Source organism: Rhyacophila brunnea, unplaced genomic scaffold (genome assembly GCF_057557595.1).
Source record: "Rhyacophila brunnea isolate RB1 unplaced genomic scaffold, BYU_Rbru_1.0 scaffold_14, whole genome shotgun sequence".
In the NCBI taxonomy this organism is placed as follows: Eukaryota; Metazoa; Arthropoda; class Insecta; order Trichoptera; family Rhyacophilidae; genus Rhyacophila; species Rhyacophila brunnea.
Genome location: NW_028232796.1, coordinates 5,604,974 through 5,626,433, shown reverse-complemented (window position 1 = coordinate 5,626,433; position 21,460 = coordinate 5,604,974). Strand labels below are relative to the sequence as shown.

Genomic DNA, 21,460 nt, shown 5'->3' with positions numbered 1-21,460 from the left:
TGACTATGTGAAAAAACGGATATGCGTAAATTATCATTGCAGTCAGCTATTTACTGTGTTTGCCATAATTGGACACTACGGGAAATGGATATTTAATATCGCCGATGAATATGCTGACACGGTTTTATTTGTTTAACCCCATATAATTATAATATAAACGTTTTTTTTTTAAATAACTAAAAACCATATTGTAAAATGACATGTCCAATCGTGATTTGAACACGGAGTGTTGCAATAGTGTCAACATTCAGAGTGCTAACCAATACATCATCAATCATGGTGGTTTTTTTTGTCTCGGACCAACGAGATTCAATCGATTTATCGGTCGTTTTTTTGCCTACCATGCGTTCCGTTCAGTTCAAAAATGAAATTATTTTAAAAGCTTTATTCGATAATGATTAAAAATATTATAACGTATATAATAGATATTTTGAATTTATGAATATATTACTAATATTATTAACAATAAATTTAACAAGTAATATTTATATATTGAAATAAATAATAACAAACAAACAAATTGTTTAAAGTTAGATTGCCACCTCAATAGAAAGCTTTTCCGCTGTTTAAACAACACCATTTATTTAACATTAGTTAAAACCTCTTAATAGGCATGGGGATGGCTTTAAATTGAACCCTTCTGCCAGAAACTGCGAGTGTAATAATATAATGCATGAGAGTTTGTTTTCTCCCATCACATTTTGTCACTGGCGGGTGGTTCAGACTTTGTAGCTTCATACAATGTCGGTTTTCTATAGTCGTACAACATAGATTGGTGTACAAATAGTATGGCAACCAAACTTTGCGAGAAATAAATATTTTATTTTAACCATTTGCTTGAAAATAAATTATTCCGTATTATAAAATTATTTATTTTTTAGCATCATTTGTACTGAATGTTGTAATCCCCTAAGCTATTTCTTTAATAAACTTCATCTTACTTGATGTGGCTAATAAGTAACCAAGGTTGCGTCCACTACATTGGTATTATATAGAATTTATTTACTAACTAATATTAATATACCGTTAAAAATATTTTAAACTCTACTCCAATCCTGCTCTCAAATCTGTTAATTATCTTTATTATTTGGATATTTATTGTACAGCTAAGAGGAAGCTAACTTAATGAACACAAACTTAGAAATAGAATGAATATAATTATCAATTCCCAAACTAGATATATATATTGGCTAAGTATAATTATTATATAATTATGTACCAAATTTTTTAGGCGTTTTCATCGATTGTGCATCTAGATGCAGTGAATAGAGTAAACCATCACATTTTACACAGTTTCTACGTCACCATATTAGTTTCAGTTCAAAGGATCATTGAAGTATCCCCACATCTTCATATTGTTTTTAGTTCTAGCAACTCCGATTCGTATCGAATGCATCGTCCTCAAAACTGTAAAGCCATGCATGCCCCCGAGTTCATCAAGCTCTCGTGATGCAGTGCGTAAAGCGCTGGCCTTAATCCGGGGGCTCCAGGTTTAATTCCCGGCGAGGTCACAATATATATGTGATTTTCTCAAAGCCTTGGTGTTTGTCATTGTTTCACTTCTATTACTAAATACACTATTGTTTTTCTACACAACTTTCATTGGGCCTCTTAACCTGTTGTAGTTTTATAAAGAATATATAATAAATATTGTATATAAATACATATTTATTATTTCTTAATACCAAGGGTTCACTGACAGAAATCATTAAGTCAAAAAAACGTAATCTCACCTAAACTTTCATTAAAACAATAAATATTATGGCAATATTTACATAATACAATTAATGCAATAAATGTTATGTAATAATACATATTAGGTACCAATAATTTTTTTTTAATATATACATAATTGAAAATATTCGGTACCGCTAATACCGTTTTCCTTGTTATCTATTTTGTACTGTATGTCGTACACGCAGGATGCATAATATGACTTAATGCTCTCTGTCAGAATAAAAAAAATAACAATATGACTTAATAATGTTTTCATTTTCAAAACTATACAACCTATGACTTAATGCACTTTACCAGGACGTAGTGCGTAAAATTGTATAGATTTTATCATTTAAAACAGAAAAACATCAAAAACTGACTTAATGCGTTCTGTCAGTAAAACCTTGATACTATTTTTTTTAATTAGCTGATGAAATGGAAATAGGCCGGGTATGTCACTAGTAAAAAGATCGTGGCTAGGCGATGCGCGGATTGCCGGTCGCGGGTGCAAACGACGCATGCCAAACGAAATATAATTTGTCATATAAATCCAACATGCGTCCATTTAATGTTCTGTTTATTAAATTCGCCAGAGCGTACGGGGGGCGGGACACTCTCGACTCCCCTTGCGACTCTTCAAATTAAAGTCACTCTGATAGTTGCCATATAAATTAACATCATGCATTCGCACTTCGGTGCAAGGTTGCATCACCAGTCCCGTGCGGCTCTGCTCGGGACAAAATGAGGGCTTAAATTCTTTGATCTGGCACACGTAAGGGTTATGTTAGCCGGCCGCGTATGACGTGGCTGCATATACATAACGGGAGCGGAGGTGGGAGTTTTACACACCATGTTCTATTAGTAACAATAATAATATATTCATTGACATGTTTTCTTTTTCAAGTAAATGGGTAACGTTTTTAGTCATCTATACATGATTTAATAATTAATACCCCCGTCGTCATCACGAAACAAATGGATGTGTTCCCAGCTCGACGTTCTCTCTCCGAATGCCAGCGAGTCCAAAATTTCGTCGCACCTATAATTGAAAATTATTTGCTGTTTCACTGATGTATCGTCTTAATACAGTTAAAAACTGGGAATCGACAATAGGTTGGGGAAGTCGTCATCAAGCAGTAAATCGACACCAAATAATGATGATAATGAACATGTCGCAAAACGTATGAACACAGAGAAGTGAAATGCACTACTTAAAGCTTTCACTGCGCGGTAAATTTACCCTATCTAATGATATATTACTTAAACAAATCGTTACACGTTTATTAAAATCAAACATTGTTTTAAAACAGCTTTTAACTTCCGGCCGAGCTTAGAAGGGGTATTTATTATGCGGCCGTATTTTAAAACAAAACTTTGATAATTCAAAGGGCTCGTTTTTGTTGAAAACATTTGGTGAACGGAGTCGAGGCAATTATTTTATTGGTGACAAGCCTGCTAGGGTAGGCTTACTTTTCCTCGCTGAAATATAGGTAACGACCTTAGAGGGAAATTTAAACAGAGCTCACTGTGTACATCTAACTTTTTTATTTATTACTATCTGATAGAAACACTCCGTCGCTTGTACGTTTAGATTAATTTAATGAGATTTTTTTTATTTCGTAGGCGCTGAAGAGATCTGAGAGGCCGTTATAGTTCAGTAGGGTGAATTGAAGAATAAAAAAGGAGCAATAACACGAAATAGTTATACTCTCTCTTTTTTAATTTGACTGGTTTGATTATTAATTATTCGGAGCAATCTGTTGTCAGTATTTGTAATTTCCGTGCCCCCATTAGACACATTATACGAGTATGTACACTTGCTTTTCCCTCCACCACCCGCCACATCTTTACACAATATGTTATGCAGGCGTATACCGTTTCGTAACGAACGTTAGGCGCTCTTCAAATTTGTGCCAAAAGTGTCTCAGGAACAACTTTCCAAGACCTTGGTTGGCGAGCACTAGAGTGTGCGTGATTGCTCAATTCTCGATGAAAAAAAACCTTCTCTCTCGCCGTAAAATGCCGCAAACTTTTTAAAAGGCGAGAATTATTCCCTCGCAGATACCAAGTCGCAATGGCCGACCGGTTCAACTGAGGGTCGGACCGACTTGAGAAGCTCTTCCCTTTCAACTGACATATATAAGGACACTCCCAGAGGATATGATATACGAGTATATACAAAAAAATGACCCGTTTCACATTAATTTTTATAAACCAAACTTCTCGGTACATTATTCATCAAGAATTTAATTTATAATTAATAAACCATTTCTTTTATTCAACGAATAATTCGAGAATCTAATATTCCATAATATATTGAACAAACATAGCTTAAAACACAAAAACCGATAGTCAATAATTACGCAATTTGATAAGAAATTCGTGTAGGACCTACTAGTTCAAATTATCTCAAATAGGTAGAAGGGTCATAATTTAATTATTTAAAACACCTTGGCGCGATATCAGTAGATATACGGGTTCAAATCCCGTCGAGCATCGTATTTTTTTCAAATGTGATTTTGTCTAGTGGGTATATTATATTTGAAGTGTTTTCAAGTTATGGATGTTTAATTCAATCTACTTCGAATACTTTATCTATTGACATGTTCAATACCTCTATTTATACACTCACGCACTGTAGTATATTCACGTTTTTTGTTGTATACTCACCCTTCTTTTTAGTTATTATTTTTTATTTGACTGATTTAATTTTTAATTATGGGAAGAAATCTGGTGTCATAATGTGTAATTTTCGTGACCCCACTAGAGATATACGAGTATGTTAGAAAAATGAACCGTTTCATATTGATTTTTGTTGTATGTTATTCATCAAGAATTCAATCTATTTTAAATATTTTATCTATTGACATGTTCTCTATTTAGACGTTCAAGTACTGTAGTGAATTAACGTTTTTTTTGTATACTCAACCTATCCTTTATAATAATTGTGTATTATGTTCATTTTAATTTTCTTTTTTTTTTAAATGATAGGTAAATTTTTTATATATTTTTTATTTTTCACTGTTTTTTTTATTTGTGTTAATAAATTTATGTGTCATTTTGATTTTTATCTGAAACGTTATAAATTGTGATTGTGCATACGCCGTTTATAAATAAATACATAAAATTTCATTCCAACATTTTGATTAACTCTGCTGTAAACATGGCAATTATTTTACTTTATTAAACACCGGAAGTTATGACTCTTTTATTTATTTTTTTGTTGTCACCGGTTTCTCTTGATTATTACAAAGTGAATTTTTATATTAACTTTGTGAGCAATTAGTCACAACGCCTTTTTCCGTATAGCGGTTCATTCTTTGTATCATTATAACACAGCAACCTGGCATAAAATGCTAATATTAAATAATTTATTTATGGAGCAATATTTTTCCTGGAAAATGACAAATTGATTATTTTTACATTCAGTAGTATTCTCTTTTACCATAAGTACCAGTCTTTCACTATAATAATAAAATTGTTAACACTAACAACTTAGCGTATATTATGAACTATTCAAATCAAGCATCAATTTCAATTTATTTATTTATTTTTAACATATTGTGGCCATTACAAATTATAAGTTTAAGACGTTCACAACATGACATTTGGAAACAAAGAAATATAAAACAGTATTACATAAAAAAAGAGATAGATAGTATGTTATTAAACAGTAGAAATATGTACATACAAAAATATTAATTAGATAGGTATATGGAAGTACACCGGATGAGTTAAGCAGACCCTATTTTAAAAAATTATAAAATAACGTCCACCTATACTCATCCTCACGTAGGTGGAATATATCAACACCCGAAGCAATTTCGTTGAACATAGTTATCGCCCTCCCAATTGGCATTACCAGTGGCAGGTTGGTTCTGCACCTTGGGAGAATAAACAACTGATGTTCTCTATTTCTAAGATAGTTATTAGGGACACACAGGTCAACACTGCCTAAAATGGAAACACGATTGAGTTCATGGCCCCCACATAGGGTAGGCTGACAGGGCTCTTGTCTGGAGCCCCGGCGTGGTGGGTTGACCAATTAAGTGAAAAAAAAACACACCATAATTTTTCTCTCATAGTAAAAAAGTTGCCTGGGGCGCTATTTTCCTAAATGAAAGAATTAACATTTAGAAATATGTGGCTGTGTGATGTAATTTGATGTGATATGTTAATTAAATAATAATTCACGTGTAGAATTTTATTTTGTAATTACTTAATTTAAGTGTGTTTCCTGACTTACAAAATGGCTTTTTATCCAATATGGCGTAGGGTTGCATGTTACTTGGTTAGGTACCACAAAAGTATATCGCGAGTATTGTTTCATAATATTATGCTGAGTGCCAACAACTCAATAAATCAACTGGATTTATTTAAAAATCGCTAAAAATATATAAAATACTCTTAACTCTGGGGTTCCGTGGAAACCACTTGGGGAATACTACTGTAGAAAATCACATTGCCTTAAATATTAGCGATGGGTAGAGTGTCCGCCATAGATCTTGGCCTGGGGGCCCGCTTCAGGATGTGGGTACCATGATTGAGTTACTCGTAGTATCTAGTTGAATCATACCATGTAATTTCTCACGACAACCGTTGAATCTGGTTGGGTCGAAAGGCGACCGATCTCAGCCACCGTCTTCAAATCAAAGGGTCCCCAGGATCCAAATGTTCCAAAACCCAGGAGACAGACAATTTAATTTGGTGACAGATAGTCGTATTTTTTTGGCCTTGTTAGACTCGTCTAAAAGAGCTTCTGAACTTGACGATTCAACCGATTTATTCAGGTGAGATGCGGCAAGTGTATGTTTGAATTAATATAATTTTATTCTCTGTGCAGATAAAAAAAATACTTACATAATACTCGTATTATAATCCTACATGACCCCGATCACCGCATTTGAATTTTAGACTTGCATTTGTCCCGTCCATTTGAACATGTCATGGTGAATACAAATTTGGATGTGATTTAAACTAATCTCTTGTTGCCTAGTGGGCTAAATCTCTTTGAATAAATATTAGCATAAGCCTTGTACGTATTTTTTGACGTATATAAAATGCTGAAAAAGGACTTGCACTTGCGTATAGCATTTTTTTAATATAAAATATATTATTTCAATTGGTTCAATTGATTGAATGCTAAAAACTGACATATTATATATTAACTAAGCAAAGGTTGGATTGGTAGGATTGTGAATATTTTATTTCTCAATTATTGAGCATATTTCGGTGTGTGGAAGAAAAATTAATATATATTTTAAACAAAGATGTTTAAAAAACTTTATGCTATAAATGTAGAGTTAAAACGTATGACATTGAATCCAAAAAAGGGACTACTAGTCGAATGACTAAGTTAGCTTCAAGTGACTTTGCATTACACGTTCATTTACAAAGAACTTCACACTACTACTACCTATGCTATTTTACAACGTTTTTCTTAGCTCGTATTCTTATTTGTCCGGTGGTTTTTTGTCCGGTAAAAATCTTGCAATCGATTTTTAACTAACTTCCCGACTAGCTAGACATTTGAAACTTTTAGAATATATCTGAACACGAACCCAATGCATTCTTTTAATACTTTTAGCCATCTTTAAGTAGAATTGAAATCTTTTTCAGTTAATTCTATTTTGTATGAAAATTTATTTCGACACCATTATTGGTTATATACGTGCGTTATTATGGAAATCATTATGAAATAAAATGTCTTTTCAGTATTATTTCTATAAATTACAAATTTTTTCGATCGTTTTAGTTAGTCAAGTCAAGTTTATATGATTCAACAGAAAATTTAAAAACGTTGTAAATAAAAAGTTCTTTTTATCTTGTAATTATTTGGGCTTATTTGCTGGGTGTATAAAAATACAATTCATCACGATAAGTAGATAAGCAGCCAATAATACTACACTTATACTATGGTATTATTATTCAGTTGAAAATGTATGTAAAACCGTCTACAACTGCTAAAAATAATAGCCGCAACTGCATATGTAATGCAATCGGAATGACAAATAAGCAATCTTATTATTTGTGGAATTTACCCAACTTAACAATGGGTCGTGCGCTTGCGAAATAATTTCAAATTTCATAACAGAACTAGGTAATAGTTAAAAATCTTTGGTTTTAAATCACTCATTCTTAGGAGAGTCAAATGACTTGAATACGGGTTGAACACGGGTTCGAGTCTCGCTGGACGTCGAATTTTTTTCAAGAAAGATGTTTTCAAAATACATATATTTAAATAATACTTGCATTTGTTTATTATCTTACCTTTAACTATTTTAAAGAATCATTTTAAATACAATATAATATGTTTAATAAACTAAACATATTCCGTTTATTCCGATTTTTTTTTACTTAAACCGAATAGGAACAATAAAACAATTACTATGCGTTACTATTAATATGTACATATTATACTGCAAATATAAAATAACGTATTATTCACGCTCAAGTACGTATTTCTATTACGTAGTCTGTTACATTTAAACAACTCAGCGTACAGTGCCGAGAGTAATGGATTCAAATTGGAGACACCTTCATCCATCAGTTTATATTTTTATGATGATGATAATGTAGAAAATTAACATTATCGACCGAGGGTAGTTGATGTAACTCAATATTGATAAATGCAATCTTTTATCGTTTACCAGAGCCTCAAAAGTGTTGTTTGTCCAATACTCGATGCATGGCAGAGTTCTGTCACGAATATCAGCTGTAAGGCATATTGGCATTACGTTTGAGAGTAAATTGACATTTATTAGCCATATAGTTACCATTTGTAACAAGGCGCTTAAAATTTTGGGCTTCGTCATGCGTACTTCCCGAGTCTTTTCGGATGTTACGGTATTAAAACTTTTATTTAATTCTTTAGTTCGAAGCAGACTTGAGAGTGGGTCTATTGTTTGGGCACCGCATCAGTTGAAGTATGGCCTTATGGTAGAGAGGGTTCAGAATAAATTCTCGAGACTCCTTTATTTGAGGTTGTACCGATATTATCCGTGGCTTTATCCAACTGACTTTCTCTTAGGCATGCTTACATACTGCAGTCTGAAATTTAGAAGAAATCTTTATTTAGCCACGTATTTTTTTCGACTAATACGAGGTATAAATGAGAACTCTGCCATTCTGGGCAGTGTTGACCTGTGTGTCCCTAATAACTATCTTACAAATAGAGAACATCAGTTGTTTATTCTCCCAAGGTGCAGAACCAACCTGCCACTGGTAATGCCAATTGTGAGGGCGATAACTATGTTCAACTAAATTGCTTCGGGTGTTGATATATTCCACCTACGTGAGGATGAGTATAGGTGGACGTTGTTTTATCTTAAAATAGGGTCTACTTAACTCATCCGGTGTACTTCCTTGTACCAATCTAATTAATATTTTTTGTATGTACATATTTCTACTGTTTAATAACATACTATCTATCTCTTTTTTATGTAATACTGTTTTATAATTTTTTGTTTCTAAATGTCATGTTGTGAACGTCTTAAACTTATAATTTGTAATGGCCACAATATCTTAAATAGAAATAAATTGAAATTGAAAAAAAACTTAAATTTAAATTATAATTGATTTATGTTTTATATTATTCGATCCGGGTTTCACCTTTTATCATCTTCGGGTCAGATTCTCGCTTATATTATAATGAATTGTTAGAATAAAGTGTAGACCTTCTCATATTGTAATAATTTATTGTATAAGTAATAAAATTATTTACCGTATTCGTTGTCAGTGCATATCCCATAGCATGTAAGAATATTTGTCTAATACAACTTTTTAAAGACTGATAGGTATTATTGATATATCTCATTGGTTAACTCATTGCCCACTGAAGAAGAAAGCCGATATATCACACGACTGGTCCTACTTTTCGCCTTTCCCGTTGTCTATGGATGACCTGTCATTACCTGTCATTGTCTATAGAGTGCTCATACTTACGCGTCTGTCGTGTTCACTTGTCGGAGTATTATTAGTTTCAGATTTCTTTCAGATTATTTTAACGTATCTTGGAGACCTTGGAGTTCATCTGATTTAGTGGTTATGTGTTATTAATAGTTGGAAGTGACGATCAAAGTAAGTAAACTTCTTCTGTGTATAATTATATCATAATACACTAGGACGTTTGTCAATGCGACAGTCGATTCTAAACGACAATAACTAATAACTTATGTATACTCTTCAGTCATTGTAGTATACCAAACTCTGCTTGCAAGTACGTTATCAATAAATAGTATGGCAGTGGACCACTCGTTGCTTGTGCTATAAGTTATGTTCAGGCTTTATTAATCTAAAGATGGCGGTGGTTAACTTCAGTATATTCCTATTATAACGATTTTAGACCTCTTGAATGTAGTATTTATTGATTGATTGATTAATTATTTAATAATCTACTATTAGGGATTGACGATGTATTTATACGCCTATTGATTGTAGTATTAGTGATTTTTCCAACCACTTCAACTATTTATAATTTGTTGACTTAATAGGTGGGTAATAAAGTGTTTACCTACTTTATTCTATTAATTTATTGTATAAGCGACAATTAAGAGCATTCTTCAGTGAAACGGCAAATAATTTTCAGTAATAGGTGGGATGTAATTTTGCATGCGTTGCCAGTCGGAGAGCGATAGTGGAACTGTGAGCACGTCAATTTGTTTTTTGATGGCGTTGGAGGAAATTATTCTTAAATCGTGTAAAGATGACTAAAAATGTTACATATTTACACGAAGAACAAAACATGTCAATGAATATATTATTATTACTTAAATGACAATAAACATAACATTAAATGGACGCATGTTGAATTTTTATGACAAATTATATTTTTTCGTCACGCGTCGTTTGCACAATCTGCGCGTCGCGTAGTCACGATCGTTTTAGACCGTGCCTCAGCTGAAGTGCCTTGTTAGTGTGCCCATAGGTAATGAGTGCTCATACTGCCTGAAAATGCCAAAAGGTAAACCCCAGGTTTAAAAAAAACGACTCAATTGGAATAGTATAAAACATAAGTCAGTTAGAAGATAAAGTAAGGGTTGAAATAATACTAACCAATGACAATGAAATAACAAATAATATTTATTACAAAATATACAGTATCCATTTTTACATGAAATTTTACGTGTATTATTTATTTTATATGAATTAACCTTCACATAAACGGGTTTAAGTACATAAACATATTATCGATTAAAAAGTATTACGTTGTTAAAAACATTTGATTAAATTATTGTGTTCTAGAAAAATATAATCTTCTTTAAATAGGTACATTAGGGTAAAATATATTTTTAGAACTAAACGTAATAATATTAAATAATAATAATTTATTTCTTATATTAAAATCTATTCTATGTAAAAATGAATTAATTGATAATATATAACTAACAGTCATTTATACACTATTTACAATTTAAAACTCTCAGTATGCAAACTCATTTTTTAAATAGTATGTAGGCAGTGTTACTTTATTTAAAACATACAACATTCTTATTATGCCGGGTTATGTAGATTTTTTTAAAAAGTGTAAATAAGGCAAGATGTTTTAAATAATATTTTGATCAAAATATTTAGATACCTATATTGTTAATTATTTATATTACTTTATCAAAATGATTTAATAAAATAATATTATTTGATATAATCTAATACAAAATTTACAAAATTGATATTGGCAAGTAGAACAGCAATTTTATACATTTATATTTTATAAAGTTATTATTTACAACATATAATATATTTACAATTTCAATTAATTTAAGAAATATATATAGAATATTATTTTTACGTAATAATGTTTTAAAATATATGACAAATGCTTAGTTTATTAATATTAAGAGTGGTACTATTTTTTTTAACGCCACTAATATTAATCGATTTAGTAGACTTAATGATCAACATAATATATTGCTAACATTATCAAGAAAATATGTGTCAGTTATAGGCTACCAGGGTTTTCCAAACTTTTCCTGCAATAGGACACTTCTGAAATTTTAACGGACAGCTTGTTTATTTTGTAGGATATATAATAATACTGTATCAATAAATGTAATAAAAAAAGAGAAAAAAACAAAATAATATTAATTTTTGAAAATTATTTTTAAAACATTAAATTGTATCACAAGATTTTGGGTCAGGCACAACATTAAAAAGTTGAACTCTTGTATCTAGTATGGCGTTGAGCCTGTTACTGAATTTTGAGTTTGTTGCAATATAAGAAGAGAATCCTTCTTCGTATAAATATGTCGTGATAAACGAAAGTAAAACAATAATTTTCTGATAAATTCGCGGAACACATATTCACATTCGGCGAAACACAAGTATTCCGCAGAACATCGTTTGGATAACTTTGGGTTCCATCATATAATATGTGTATGCACTACAAATTACTTGTTATATTCGTATGTTTTTCTATACGGCGTAGATATATACTTTGTAAATATAATATTAAACCAAGTAAATATAAATAAAATTGTCACAGTCATAAAACTTTTTTAATATACCAGTTAATCAATTTAAACAAAAAAGAATGCGGCACTTTGTACCCTTGTGGCACAGCCTTAAGGGTTCCGTCACCGTGGCCGGCCCTCCCTCACCCTGCAGCGATGCTACAAAAGCAACCTACGTGCTGCAGGTCTCAAATGGCGGGAGTCGCAGGAGTTGGCGATGGACCGAGGGAAGTGGCGCCAACTTGTGCTTGCCCTATGCCCCAATGTTGAGACGTGACAGGGTGGAAGAAGAAGAAGTAACCAATTTATAATAATTATGTAATACTCAAGAATTACATAATTGAAACTACTAGAATCAAAACCAAAACAAAGTAACTTAATTAATTTTTCTGCAGTGTTTTAGATATAGTGTTTTATTTTCGCAAGGAACGTTTAGTTAGAAAAATTAAATTCTTTACTAGTGTCATATCCGGAGTATCTAGTTCAGAGTTTGTTCGAAAACTTATCAATATGAATATTAAATAAATTAATTTATATAATTCATTCAATAATAATTATCTTTACATATCCATTTCATAAAAAGATAAAATCGGTTAGTAAAATAGTTAGATAAATAAGTAGTTAAAAAATAGTTAATAAACATATCAGTTTAATTAGGCCCTTGTTGTTTATTATTTTCCTGAAAATAATAACGTTAAGCATCGTAATCTTTATTTCTGATATTTTTAATAATGAATAGTCAATAAAATACTTAATAGCATGTGTGCATACATACGTTTGATTTATTTGTATTGGTTAAATAATAAAGTACGTATTTGTAAAATATATAAATCCTTTTTAACCTTCAAGTATTTCTACAATATTGTAGAATTATTTAAAGTTTAATTTGTTCTAAAAAAAAGCTTGCAACAGACGAAGAATAGTAATATAGATACTATACATCAAATTTAATTTAAATATTAGACCACTGCGTTAACATCGTAGAGTCAATGACATTAATATAGACGAATCATCTGGAAAAGAAAATGACACTCATTTTATTGTCGGGTCTGCCGAATGGCATAATCTGTTCTAACGCCATTACAATAAAGGTGATAATTCTATAAATTTCTGATGCTTTTTGTTGGGTCTGCCGAATGGTTCGGTTTGAACGGGTTCGCTCAAATGAACATTGACATTAGAAACACTGCTCTATCGCCATTACAATAAAGGTCATATTGCTATAAATTCCCGATTCGTGATATCGCATAATGGAAATTGCGTGACGTCTACCTATACATGCGAATGCGCGAATTTACGTGCTAGCTACTGTATTGAGTGCGTCGTCCATTAATAATGTCATTGCGTAGAGTCCATCAATTAAACTAGAATAACAATTTAATTAAAATAATCCACATTTGAAATCAGTCACAAAAGCAATACGTGTCTCACGTGACACTGCAATCGAAACACGTGAGCATCAATGTTATTATTATTTTTTTAATCTAAAACTCCTGACGCATATTGTTGTAGTGGATTCTATTCCACAGTTAAACTCTTATAATTTGTCAGTTTTTTTTAAATACAATCTTGTGATACACATTTTAAAACATTTATTTATTTTATAGAATCGTTAATATTTAAGCCAATTTTTTATGTTTAAATTATTTAATATTTAATCATAATTATTTTATAAATATATTTAAAAATTGGCATAACATGTAATAGTAACAAATTTAAAATATTTCGCTAAAACAAAGGAACACACTTTTCCTTTTATGTTATATTATATTTATATTCTTTTGATTGTGTGGAAGGGTGGAGGTAGTCTGTAGGACATAAATAGTGCACACAGAGCATTTTCAGTGAATTATATTGGTTTTCATTGAACTTATACTACAATGTGTAGATGGTGTTTGTTAGTTTTTAAAATTTAATTAAACCTTGCCTGATCCAAACCGTTTAAGCCATACCGCAATTAAGCCATACATAATTTAAGTTATTTTATAAATAGAAGAATATTTTTTATCGATAATGGTTTGGTTTAGGTAGGGCTTAATGAATTAAAAAAAAAACTAACCAACACCATCTGTAATAATATTTGTATTCTTAATTCAACGTAAACAGATAAGTATGACTGAAGAAGTGTGCATTATTTTTGTTTGATCACCCATAGCATAGGAAACTATTATAGTTTGGTTTCGGTAACGTCTAAACTAATCATCAGCACTATCTGAAAATTGTATTCATAGTTCAATGAAAAGAATTAAGTATGACTGATAAAGTTTAGTGTCCACTTTATATGTCGAATATTAACAGCCTACCTCTACCCCTCGCCACTGATATATACGTATGTATAATGTTCACTTAAAACTTGAAAAGATTACATACAATATTTTATTTATAATATTTATTAAGCTATTATTTCATTCTAGTAAGACGTTAATTTACTGTAGTATCTGACCATAGAAGTTGATCATTATTATAAAAATATACTAAAACGAAGCAAAATTAATAGAGGTGATAATCAATGAGCTAATATTTTACTAGTATCTTTTTCGTAATTTCTGAGCCCGAACAGAACATTAAAAATTACCTATTTACAAGACCACAGTTAAATACTAATGATAAACTTATGACCCTATACATAGAAATAGGTACGTATTTAAATAAGTAGGCTTGCACGTTATATAACTGCTTTTAGGGCGCACCGCTCAAAATCCGCTCGAATGATGCCAAATGAATACGTTTTCATTCCCCACATACGTTGGGTACATATTATTATCTATGCAAACACTGACGTAATATTAAATTCAAGCAGTATTCTTTTAGTAGTATTTAAATTATAATGATAGTGTATCCGCGGATGTAATACTACTGACAAAGCAATAATTAAATCATTTATTACTAGGGATTACAATACCGGCATTTCGGTATTTGCTATTTAATACCGGTATTCGTAAAATAATTGTTAAAAATAGAATTAGGTAGGTATCTACCAATAAATATAATATATATGTAAAAATCTCTATAAAATTTAATATTTTATAGCATGTGTCATAGCTGGTTACCAAGGATGACGAAGGACCACGGAAGTAAACCAGAAATCACGTAACCTGACAAAAAATACAGTGCTGTTAAGCCATATATGTTAATTAATACATTTTGTTTTCACTGTCAAAATCAAATATATCGGTATTGTCTGATTTTTAAAACCGATATTTCGGTATCGAAAAATACCGGTGTATTGCAATCGCCATTTATTAAATAATTCAGAAGATTTGAGAATAATTTAAAAGAGTCGTTGTCAAGTTTATTGTTTTGCTTAACTGTCAACTATGCATATGGTTCATAATTTATTAGACGTCGATATCTCTGCATTTGGCCATAAAGCAAATATAATTAAAATATCACTTAAGTGTAGTATCATAATGTCACTATAATAAATTAAACATAATATATGCGTGATGTTTGAGCACAGAAAGGATTGAATGGTCTGTAATATTCAAATTGAAAATAATAATAAAGTCTATTATATTTTCGTATATCATTCGTTAACATTTCGTAAATTTCACATAACTGACACTTCGTCGTCGTCTTCTTTACCGTCACGTAACCGTCTCCAGGATCCAAGGTACAAACTTGGAGATCCTCGTGCAGACTCCTGGGAGGTTTGCTTCTGCACACCCGATACCCCAGCTGATTATACCAGCAAGGAAATATCTCCCATCGGAGCCTCTGACTTGAAGTGGTCCACCAGAATCACCTTGGCAGGAGTCTTGGCCACCTCTCTCGTGACCAGCGCAAAGGAAGATCTCAGGGATGAACTCGTGGCGGCCAGCACGTAAAAACATCGACTTGCAGCGATCGTTGGACACGATCGGGACTTGAACCTGAAAAAATATATACAGTTTAAAAAAAAAAAGATCATGCGTACAATTAATTGCATTTTTTGATTTTCGTTCGGGTTACTAGTTGTTTTCTCTCTTTGACAACGATGGTAGACAAGAAGTAAAGCGCTCTAAACTGGATCATAAATTGTGTTTGCTGAGAACATGTTATAGAATTCCGGCAATTGCACCAAATACACTTTTAATTTCGTGTATTTTTTTACCATATTCGATCCTATCAAAATTATTATCAGCATCTAAGCATCCATGAAGCATTGAGTGGATATAATCCATTTCTCGTAATAACCTGTTATTACGTTTGTAAACAGAAAAACATGACACGCCAGTTTGACATCACCATGTTACGATTTTATAAGATATACCAATAAACGTTTTCAACAATAAAAATTCGATTTATTTTATTTAATAAAATAATTTAATCAAACATTTTGATTATATTCATTATGAAAAATCTCGTTTTTGAGAAGCCTTAAGAAACCAACTGAAATACCTAAATATGTATACTGTTCATTTTTATCGGAATAGATGACAGGTCGGAGTGAAAAATTGTAAAACGGACCATTAAAAAAACTATATTTTATAGGCATTTCTAAAGATATATAGCACGTAATAGATATTTTCAAACCGCAGAAGAGAACCCATAATCCGCAGATTTAGAGGCGTGTGTAATATTTAAAACTAAATCACCATGGGTGAAGTTTTTTAATGCGTATTTCATTCTGTACAAGAATTCGATATATCGGGTTGATAATGTCAACAACCAGCCCTTAAAAAAAAACCGGTAATTAAATAATATATACTCTATAACGTAGAGGTTCATATATATATAAAATAAGAATTTCCTATATTTTATGAGAGTTGTATGAGTTTTATGTATACGTCTAAAATCCGGTAGCTTTTTGTATTGGTACATTTAAGTGGTATTGTAATAGAATGATTATTTGGTTTCATAACTATTGCATGTGTGTCAAATAAACTATGGAAATATTAATTTCATATCATAATATGAAAATATTTTGTATTCAAAATCACTCCATAGTTTTATACAAAGAAAATGTTTTTTTAATTACACCGAATATTAACATTTTACGAAATTGTAATCATATTCTAAAAACAAAAAACAAACATTTGTCAATTATTTATAACGTACTTAATTGATATGAATTACTCATTGGGCCGTTGCTTATTGGAAACTGTTTTAATTTTTTTTCTAATAAAGCGAGCCAAAAAAAACCTGAATTACGGTAATGAATAGGCCCGTTGTATTTAATCAAAATTAGTAATTTACATATTTTTTATTAAATAAAATGATAACTTTCTAAAAAAAGTAGTAAGCACTTGATAAAATATATTAATAGCATTCAAAAAAAATTTTACATCATTATAATTTGCTTCGATATTTATTTACGACATTCAAACACAAAAAAACCTTATTCTTTTTTAAGATGTAAAATATTATTCTTCGTAATCTTAAGATGAGGGTTTCTGTTAAATATTTTGTTATTCATTATTTTATTCAAAGTAACAGTTTTACTAAACTATATTTTTTTAAATACTTGTAAAGCATTAAATAAAGTTAAAAATTTTCCCCTGTTAAGAATAAATTGAAAAGTGTTAACAACTTCAGAAAGCTGTTGTAAAGTTTATTAATTTTCATTAAAAATCTTTCATGCTAATATTTTTCAAGCCTACACACATGATCCTTTGTAGAAGTTACAGTGCGTATATTTGCACACGGGTTCGAAATAATAACTTGCGAAATTTTTACTTTACATGTTAACTCGTATACCGTGGCAAACTTCCAAGCAGGCTTTTGAAAATTTATTTTGTCTGTTAGGCATTATAATTATACAAAATTATAGACCGGAACTTTGCGTTATTACCTCTAAATCAAATCTGTCTGGAAAAGCTTTTTAAAGTTTTACTCCATACGCTGCATGAGCTTTTCAAAATATTAATTTGATATATTGTCAGCATTATTTTGATCATGCAATTTCCGTCAGTTATTTTATATAAAACATCGAAACTATGTATCTAAACAATCTTTAAAAAATCAATTTTGTAAAATGAAATAATTTTATTGTCATTTAATATACATAATTTAAAAAACACCTCAGATATATACCTAGGTACTAAAAAAAATCTTTTTGAGAAAAATACGACACCTAACGAGTCTTGAACCTGAAACCACTTTACGACTTAAGTTACGGACATCCTACTTAATTACGACGAATTTAACTGGTAGTTCTTACATGAAATGCTTATTAAATTGTGTTAATGTTGGCTATCGGTTATTGTGTTTCAAATTTACGTATAAATTATTAAATGCCTTAATTACTTACTGACCGACGCCTGCATCACTTCCAATTTTACTGCCAATAATTTAATAAACAATTTTTTTTATTTAAAAAATAGCGTATTCTCAAATCTTGTGAATTATTCGTTGAATAAAAGAAATTGTTTATTAAATTGTCATTTACGTTGTGGTAATTATTTTAACATAATATAAGAAATTTGCATTCATTTTCTTTCATCACAATTAATATTATCCTAAAATACGATGTAAAGTCATCATCATCAACCGAGGGCGATCTACTGCGTGATGAAACCCTTCCTTAGCTCCTTTTAATAAGTAGTGAACATAATTCGGTACATTTAATTTAATATTTTCGAAAATACTTACTATATAGAAATTTAAAAATATTTAAAATAAATTCAAATATGCAGTTTCATACACATTAACAAAAATCAACGTGATTTAAAAGTATTATTACTGTCTATTTATCTTTATAAAATATATCCATACGTTTATACAAATTATTGCTTGAAAATTAATTAAATCCCATTTATTTTTGCAGCATTTATTTTTATGTTTGCTTTATTTTTACTTTCTCTATATAAATATATATCGATCAACGAAGCGACCTTGTGCAAAATCGGGTAGGTACTTCAGTTATTATATTATAAAATAAAAATATTATTCATTATTTGATTAAATATAATCTAATTTGAGTTACTATTTCATTCATAAAATTATATTGAAAAACACACTAACATTTCATTATTAATAAACATTTCGTAAAAATCTCTATATTAAGTTTTCGTATAATATTTGGGTGACTCCATTTTCATATTCAAGTTTTCAAAATAATAAAATCAAGGAATATTACAATTCATACAAGAAATTTCAATTTCATTTTTTTTTATTTTACAAAGACAGAATATAATATTATGTATACAACATTTAATAATATTGTATTAGTTTTCATTTTCAAAGTACGTACCTAACAAAAGCCTCGCCTAAATAGATACTTTTTATGATGTTGGACATAATATATTAAATTACAAGTCATTTTCTTGAGAGGCGAATGTTTTTAGCAATTCAGCTACGGACAATTGATGTAGATATTTCTGAATCACACACTTATCAAATCCAACAATAAATGGCTACTATTTTTGTGATTTTAATTACGTGGTTGCTCAACATTAAAATTTTCTATTCTTTGATTACATTACATACAGATACATTAAGCTATACAATATGTACGACAGTAGCAAAAGGTAGAGGTAGGCTGTTAAAATCCGACATAAATAATGCACATTAAACTTTGTTAGTCGTACGTATTTGTTTTTATTGAAATAATACTACAATTTACATAAAGTGTTGGTTAGTTTTTAAAAATCAATTAAGCCCTACTAAAACTAAACCATAATAGTTTTGGTATACTTTGGGAGATACGACAAAATTGTGCACACTTTTTCATTCATAATTATTTGTTTTCGTTGGATTAAGAATAGTTACATATTACACATATTGTTAGCTCATTTTTTAAATTCAATAAACTTTGCATTCTTTTTATAAAATATTCAAAGTTATGTATTATTTAGATACATAATTTTATATATTTTATAGAATAAACGAGTATTTTTCGACTGTTACTTAGTATGGTTTGATTTCGCAAGGTTTAATTGAATTATAAAAATTAACCAACACCGTGTGTAAATTGTACTTTTATTTCAACGAAAACAAAAATACATTATGACTGGCAAAGTTTAGTGTGCACTATTTATGGCGGATCTTAACAGCCTATCTTCATCCTTCGCCACCGGTGTACGAATATAGCATGATTTATTAAAAAGTCTCTAAGAATAATTCTAAAGATCTTTCTAGAATTATTCTAGAAAGATCTTATAGACGTTAGATCTAATGTTGTAAGTTGTGAAGATATAACGTAGAAGGTTGCTTTGTGTGTGTGATAATATAATGTTCAGGGGCACAATTGAAATGAGACACAGCTTTGATATGGATTGTTTTATATTGTCTTAGAACATTTAAGATTAACACGGCACTAAAATAAGACTGTCACATTGTTTTTATACTTTGTTACTGAAGGTTACATTATGAATTTGAATATGATATCGAAACTTTTTGCGGAGTTGCTCGCATGATTGACTGTACTGTTGGAGGCCGAATTTTCAACTGAATTGTTGACTCATTTCCGCTTAGTAGTATTGTCCATGTTATACAAATGAACGTAATAATATTTCGGTTGTAGAGTTGGATAAATCTCTACAATACACATTTTGTTCGAATTTCACTTGGTACACGTATTTAGGATTTTTTTTAGTGAGGTTCTTCCAAGTTACATGAAGGATAAATTTTTTATTTAAAAATTCATGCAGTGACTTAAAAAGATGTATTTCAAAAGAAATATGCATTAAAAATGATTGTGTACTTACATTAAATATTTGTTTGATAAGAAATTATGACAATAAATTATGGAAAGGAATTCGCAAGAAACTTTTGGACATCAATTTTACCGCTTAATGCTAATTTTAAAGTGATTCGTATGAATTATTTATGCTCCCTTCTCGGCGTTATGTTGTATGCAAATTTTATTTAAATACTTCTCATAATGCTGAAATTTTTAACGGATATGAAAATTTTAAACGAAAAATACAAAGTAAATATTACGTCATTCTACAAAATTATGCATACGTTAGATGTAATATCTTTCTACATTTCACAGTAGGTGTAAAATGTAGATTATTTTCAGGTATTTTTATTTTATATTTGCATAGTTTTTGTTATGAAAATGTTAATAACAATAATATTATCAGCTATCGCCATCAATTAAATTGGTTTTCAAATTTGTTATTAAATTGTTTATTGTAATTGTTAAGTGTAATTTTGGGAATCAAACGATTTGCATTTCGTTAGCTTGGTTGCACAATAGTTGGTCGGCTGCCATCTAGGTGAAAGCCACATAGGTATAATAAACGAAGTAATATATTGAAATTATGATTTTAAATATCAAGTACACAAAGTCTACAAATAATAATGATTTTCTCTCTAGACAACAAAATTAAATGGTTAACAAGATTATACCATTTGTTATTCCATGA

General features: G+C 30.2%; 1 protein-coding gene across 1 annotated transcript in view; it reads right to left on the bottom strand.

Annotated features, from left to right (window-relative positions):
- Positions 1–15,502: 15,502 nt before the first annotated feature.
- The window catches only part of Sb (serine proteinase stubble), a 176,828-nt gene continuing 170,870 nt past the window's right edge, over positions 15,503–21,460 (bottom strand). The window contains exon 8 of the mRNA XM_085941766.1: positions 15,503–16,036. Coding sequence (XP_085797892.1) covers positions 15,752–16,036 — 285 coding nt within the window. The 3' untranslated portion in view covers positions 15,503–15,751. The remainder of the gene's footprint in view (positions 16,037–21,460) is intronic.